The 7,427-nt window shown below is 32.4% G+C and overlaps 1 protein-coding gene across 1 annotated transcript in view; it reads left to right on the forward strand.

Annotated features, from left to right (window-relative positions):
- Nucleotides 1-3,197, forward strand: part of Smp_173630 (hypothetical protein) — a gene marked incomplete at both ends in the record, with an annotated part of 17,638 nt that extends 14,441 nt beyond the window's left edge. The window contains 4 exons of the mRNA XM_018794025.1: nt 893-1,096; nt 1,236-1,532; nt 2,468-2,610; nt 2,948-3,197. Coding sequence (XP_018648479.1) covers nt 893-1,096; nt 1,236-1,532; nt 2,468-2,610; nt 2,948-3,197 — 894 coding nt within the window. The remainder of the gene's footprint in view (nt 1-892; nt 1,097-1,235; nt 1,533-2,467; nt 2,611-2,947) is intronic.
- Between the last annotated feature and the right edge of the window lie 4,230 nt (nt 3,198-7,427).

Raw genomic sequence — 7,427 nt, forward strand, 5'->3', positions numbered from 1 at the left:
CATATCACTATGTAGTTAGTACCAAATAGTACACAATAAGGGAGACTATAATCTAGAACTCGCTATACAATAGTGTTTTTCGAAAAGTAAACTATTCTAAATATTTTTGGGAAACTATTTGCTGGAATGTTTATATAAATGCTTGATAATCCGAGCTTTTATTGATGAAGTAAAACATTTGGTTGCTCTAATTATATCTGTCTTTGATGGATTGTTATTGTTGAAATGAATAATATACTTTTATTTCAATTCATATAAGAAATACTTTCACTTAGTCTAACAGTTGAGGTCATTTGTTAATAGTACAAATGATAGAAATAAACAAATTCAACTAACACGATTTATTTGACATCATTTGGAATCATAGATTCTGCTTAAAGATTTAAACACAAATAATCAGTGAGTTGTCGTTGTTTTTATTATTATTATTGTCCATTATGTTGATGATAGCACTACTAAACTAAATTCCGGATTAAAAACAACATAACCAAAATGTTTTTTTCAAACATACAATTTCATTAGTTCATTGCCTTCCTCATTCTAATGTAATCTATTCATCGAAAGTAAACTTTTGACACAAACTAATAGATAAACAAATGAGGTCATTTGATGAATGTTAGTGGTGAGAAAAATCACAACAGTAATTTATGGGGAATATGAATATGTCAGAGATTAGCATTGGTTAACCTATTTACTAGGTTGTACTTTTTTGTCTAAACTTAAGATTTTATCTGACTATAAAAAGCTGGATTTCATTCTCAGTCTTTAAAGTTATTATTTGTTTTATTTAATTAAGAGCAGAAAGTATACGAAGAATCTTACTGTGTTTGTAGACTATTCTAAGAGAAATATGAAAACCTTATACTTGTTTATGTTATTCAGCTATTTACAGAATGTTATGTTTATCACTTGCAGTCAAGAAAGTAAAACACTTATTCTACCATTACGCTCGGTCGTTTACTACAAAGCTGTTGAATTTTTAACAAATAAAACCTACACAAATGAAGTGAAAGTTAAACTTTTACCGTTATCATATGAATCGTATTATACACATATGTATATGGCGTTTAAAGATGCCGATGAAAATATTTCTATTGTAAGTTACTATGTTTATAGTTTTGTATTTTATTGTATGCAGTACAGATTGAAATATGTCAGTTTATTAAAACTTTTAACTAATAAGAAACAGGGGTTATAAATTCCATGAATTTAATAACTTTTTTTAATTCCTTTAGGTCAGTCTGATTGGCAAAACTGTTGAAAGTAATATCAGCGGTGTAAATTTAGTTCTTCCCATGAAAAAATTAGATGATATGTATGCACCTTATTTTATTTCTAATGTACTTAATTTTGTGCGTAAATGTTATCAAAAACATTCTAAAAACATGGTGAATACCACTTACATATCCATTATGAGACATGCAGATAGTGTGAAAACTGGTCGTGAAATTATTAAATCTTCTAGTGAACACTTTAAACGTCATACGCCATCTGGATCTCTTTATCTACTTTGGGAGATGAAATCAAATTCAGTAAGTTTAATCGTGACCAAAAATTGAATGTAAACTCTATTGAAGTGGTGCTTTATACTCTGTGATGTGCATTATTTGTGACGCAAGCTTTTAGTAAACAAAACAGTGAAAATATATGGTTATATATAAGTACATTTTCATTTTGTGCTAGATGGTAACGTGTACACAAATAAAATAGATTTTAATTAACAAGTTAGATTCCCATATGATTACTTATGAGCCTTATCAAAAGTCTGAAGAAAATACAATGAAAAACGGCTGATCAAAGTATTAGTTTACCATTAGTACGTTCGTTCAAATATGTTAGTTTATAGTAAATTGTAATTTTAGTTTAAGACAAATTCTTGAGGATGAAAATTTTAACAAAAGAACTGATAACAATCATAACCATTCATTTTTTTAAAGCTAGCCCAGTGATTGACAGATAATCTAGGAGCAATTTGTGATAAACCGACTGCAACCAGATAATATTCTGTTGTGGGTTCTGATATAATCATTATTTGTAACGATGTTGCTAGTTTTTTTTTCGGATAAAGTATTTTCATTTGCTAAAATTATACTGGATAAAGTAATTGATGACACAACAAAATGCTTTTCAAGAATATAGAAACTATGAAACAGATTTTATTTATCTCTCGGGAAATTGGCTTACTTTTTTGATTGATGGGGATGAAAATAAGATCTTCGTTGATTACATGAACACTGAAAAAATGAAGCCTCCTCTCTGATACCAAAGTAAAAGCTGTTTACTTTTTTGACTGTTTGTTCCCAACCATTTCATACATTGGTTAGTATAATATTTGACAGAAGAGTTTCTCATAACATGATTGAGATTATAAACTTGTGCTTTTACGTACTATTCAGATTATATGAGAATTTTTCGCTTGATACATAGATGCATCATTAAAGTTACTTTATTTAATTTCTTTTAACAGGATAGATTTCTCAAGTCATTAAATTACCGATTATTAGCCTGTGGGAATAACAATGATCAAATTGGTTTGTGTGACTGGAGAAAGATTGGATTGCCATCGACTGAAGCAAATGACCAGTGTTTATATGCATTGGATAATAAAAAGTAATATTGCCTACTGTTCTGCTACTCTCCAACCATATTTAACTTGTGTTTCGAATCACTCTAAATATTAAAATTTCTTTATTTGTACCACTCCATGATAAACTGATTTTCAGCTTATATTGACGAAATTAAATTGTCGAACAAATTGTAGTTTGTAGTCTAATGAAGTGTATTCACTTAACTTCATACGTGTTTGTTTTCTTTCACAATTTCTGTCATTTTTTAATTTTTGAAAGAATTATATTCCAGAGTCAAGGTTGAGAAAATGAAGTAAAGCCCTTTTTTAGTAGTAGCGAATGATCACAGCAGTCTCGATGGCCATGTATGTTCATATAAGGAATCGAAATGAAAAAATAATTCCACCAGTAAGTTTTAAAAAAATTCAAATGAAAAATCATGAAAAACAGAAGTCAAATATTACTGCAACTGTCCAACTACTTTTCATTCTTTATGGCATGCACCACACTATTCAAAAATTAGAAGAAAGTCACAAACAAGTTGATCGAAACAATGAACTTTCCAATGAAAAGAAAAATGCGTTGAAAATATCTATAGATCTTACAAAACATTTGAATCGTGATGAATAGGACGGAGAATTTTGCTGTGTTGAAAATAACTTTCAGAAATCTAGGATTCCCCAGATGTAAGCAAAGTGCAGTGGAGAACAAGATCGTCTACAGAACAACACTTTAATTCCCTTAGCTTACATCCATAGTTGAGCGAGATTTATTTCATGAAAACTGTTACGTCAGCCTTTTCAAGGAACCAACCATAACGATAACGCAATTTGAGGAGAAATGAGTGTAATACAAGTAGGCTATAGAAAAAAAATTGAAATAGAATAACTTGTAATAGAAGATAAGGCACGTATTCGCATAACATATAATGCGATTTTCAATCCAAAAGAACATTTCGGACAACTTGTAGCACATGAACGAGAGAATAAATGATCATATAAAAACCTATCAACTAATATGTATTGTTCCGTAGTTTCGAAAATAAATACGTTTGATCTCATTAAAACTACACGCTGTTCCTTACGAATGAATAACAGTTTTCAAAACTCATACATAAATTGTAAGTTCGTAGATAAGTCTTTTGAAATGACTCAATTACATGGTAACCAAATATACCAGATGTCTGATTAGGTGAATTTCGACAGTTCACAATCATCTGTTTGAACATTGATTTGTTTCATCCAACATGGTGAATTAATAAGTTTCAGCAATGTAAGCATAACATGATTAGTGGAACAAGTTGAATTCATTCTACTTCATGGTTTCACACCAACTATAAACTGTCTAAAACTATAATCAGATGTGGCATTTGGAAAACACAAGGTTTAACATATTCCGCTTAACAGGTTGAAATTGGAAAAACCACAAGAAAGCATAAGAAACAAGAAGAACATACAAGGTATTTGACATCACAGTTAGAATTGATGAGTATTTATTCATTAATAATTAAGCCCAATAAATAGAGGTCATAAAAAAACTTATGATGTATGTTTATGAAGACAGCAGCGAATTACTACTATTCAAATAACAACAGTTTGAGAGTCCATGAGGTTGTTAATGAAATACTTAATTCCAAATATTGCTCTACATAATAATATTGAATGTAATGACTCAAATCATGTGGTTACTAGTTTGATAAGTTGAACTACAAGAGATGATTTGATGCTGATAAACAATAGGAGAATAGGGTAAACAAACATTCTCCATCACCGAAATATGCTCCCTCAGTGTTTGGTCAATGTTCTCAGAAATAAATACGTAGGAATTTGATAAAACCACACTCTGTTCACTACAAATCATCAACAGTTTTCAGAACTCGTAATTCAGTTGTGAATTCGTAATGTTTTCACAGTGAAGAAATTTGGTTGACTATTTGCATGAAAATATGTTGGGTAATTTACAGAATGAAAATTGTTAAATAAAACGAAACATAATAATAATAATTTGTCTAGGTCAACTTCTGAAAAAAACATTTTTTTACTATTAATGATCAAAATATTATGATTGAATAGGTAAGAAAATGTGACCAGAATAATGAGAATTGTAGTCATAACAAAATGTAATCAAGCTGTAACCGATATGGTGAACGGTCTATGAAATTACGGAATTTATTTCTTAAAAACGTAATTTCTTTTCTGAAGTGAATATTTTTCTATAAAATATACATTAAACAAAAATAAGTATCGTTTAGAATATATTTACATTCGTGAATACTGGATGACTTAAATTTTTGTCTTGTTGATCACGGTTTATCTAATAGTCTTCTTCAAGCACATTTTCAATTACTTCACTGAGTATTAACTTTCATATTTGTATAAACTGTTACCAGTTTACAATGTAGTAATCAACGTTCTCATAGTTGTGTACACGTATTTCTTCATATCTTTACTTAAGTAATAAAATCATTATTAGTGAGATGTGTACATTTTAATAGTCAACCTGGACACATTATTCAAACAGTTTGACTTTCTTCATAAATTTTTCTGCATTGTGTTACCTAATGTATTTTCAAGTAGATTGTTAAAATAACATCAATTTATTAGTACTATATATATATATATATATGAATAGAAAAATCTATATATATTCTATATATATATATATTCTGGTTAGGCGTTTCAGTCATTGACAACCCTATGAGGAAAATGGAACCGTACTTTAATTTTATTAAATCGTGGTTTGTGAACCTCCTTGCTATGATCTCGGAGATTATTAGTGCTGGAAGGAGCAAAAATATAAGACATTAACAACCAAGTCGTAATTAAAGATATGGAATGTCAAATATAAGGTCGCCTCGCTCTCTACAATAAGACAAGGGGAGAAGGCTTAGGCGTTTCTAGAGCTCGTTGTATGGGAGTTTGGAAAGACCCTCCACTAATTTTGTTTCCACATACTGAACATACTCAAGTGATTTATTATCTTTAACAAGATATAGACCAGCTGCTTGTATGCATTACTCTAAAAAGTGGTCTCACATAAGTAGGATAAAAAATTCGAAACATCTCGTCAAAGCGTTTGGATGTTCGGCGAAGTAAACACAAAGCACGAAACTTTTGGCAGCTGCTACGTTACCATACGCAGTTGCTTTCGTGTCGTGAATTAATACCACTCTTCTCATTGAAGGGATGTACCGTCAATAATATACTGGTAACTGTTGCTGTGACCCATATGAATGAGAACGCTCTTTCTGGGATTAATTTCGAAGTCTCAACATCGAGCTTATCCAACCAATTAGTCTACGTCAGCTTGAAGACCAAAATGGCCAGCCTCACTTCTTATTATTCTCCAGATTTTGACATCATCTGCAAGCATTGATGTCCACGACCTAAGCAATAGTGGTAATTCATTGATGTACAGAAGGAAAAGTAGGGGATCTTTGATGGTGCCTTAGGGTACACCACTTCTGACAAGCTTCCATGTAAAAAGCGTCCCGTTAACCCTCACTCTTTGTCTGTGGTCATATAAGAAGTTTCCTATCCATTCCTGTGCAGCACCTGTTATTCCGAAGCACGAGAGCCTCTATATAAAACCTGAGTGTGAAACCTTGTCAAACGCTTTGCTAAAGTCTCTGAATATCGCATCGACAGATAGACCGTTATCTAGGGCTGCTATCCAATTCCCTATCGCAATAAGTAAGCTAGTCAAGCATGAACGCTTGTGACGAAACCCATGTTGCTCGGAAGTTTACAGATTGTACGAATTTATGTGACTTGATAACTTAACCCGAGTGATCTTTTCAAGTAACTTAGCGACTATGCTGGAAAGGCTGACAGGTCGGCAGTTAGATACGATCTATCTCTGACTATCTATAAATATAGGACTGACTATAGTATTTTTCCAATCCCTGGGGAGGTGCGTGTGGAAGAAGGACATGTTGGTCTTGAAATACTGTCCGCAAGAGATGACAACAGTTACGGATGTAGCTTATCAGGGTCCGGTACCTTATAAGGTTTGTGGTTAGTGATCAATAGAAGAACAGTTTCCTCAGCCACATGTATAGGTCCTATGGCTGGTATCTTGGTGTTATTAGGACAAATATTTTTAACGATACACATAGAGTGGACAACGCTGAAATAGTTTCACAAAGTCTCAGCTTTTGCAAGATCTGATTCACATAGTAAACCTTAATTTTCGTGTAACAGTAGTGGGGGAACACCATCACTAAGTTCTGTTCCCCGTTCGACGTACCAAAACAAACGTTTCGGTCAGGTAATGCTATCAAATGCCAATCGTCTTTCGTAAATAGTACGTCATTTAGCTATGGTCTTTCTTCATGTATTTCGTATTTTTCGGTATTCATAATTGAATGATTTCCGTCCCATTGGCAAGAATATGACCCAGAAGTGTTTCCTACGCTTCAAAAGCTTACTGGTCTCCTACATAACCCATGAAGGGAAACGTTATAGCTTGTGTGTTGACCATGAGATAATCGTTGATGTTATAGACTCGAATGTAGCCTTAAACTTATCCCATTCATATTCAATCGATCCATACGCACCGACTGACTGGTCTGTCGAGATGGTACAGTCTCTGATTGTCAGGATATTAGCTCGCCGGATATTGTGACGAGGTCAAACAGTTACATATTGTATACCATATATCCGAAGTTTAGATTAAAATACAACGTAACCACCATTCGCCAGTGAGGAAGGTGTTGAAAGTCGATAACATCATTACAGTGATATATGAGGACAAGGTTCTGCAATGACAAACCATGTTAGAAGTCAATATGTGTCGACTTTGCGGTACATTGTACATGTGTACGCTGGATAATGGTTGATGGAAGATCGCTATCGTACA

This window comes from Schistosoma mansoni, chromosome 1, assembly GCF_000237925.1.
Source record: "Schistosoma mansoni strain Puerto Rico chromosome 1, complete genome".
Taxonomy (NCBI): domain Eukaryota; kingdom Metazoa; phylum Platyhelminthes; class Trematoda; order Strigeidida; family Schistosomatidae; genus Schistosoma; species Schistosoma mansoni.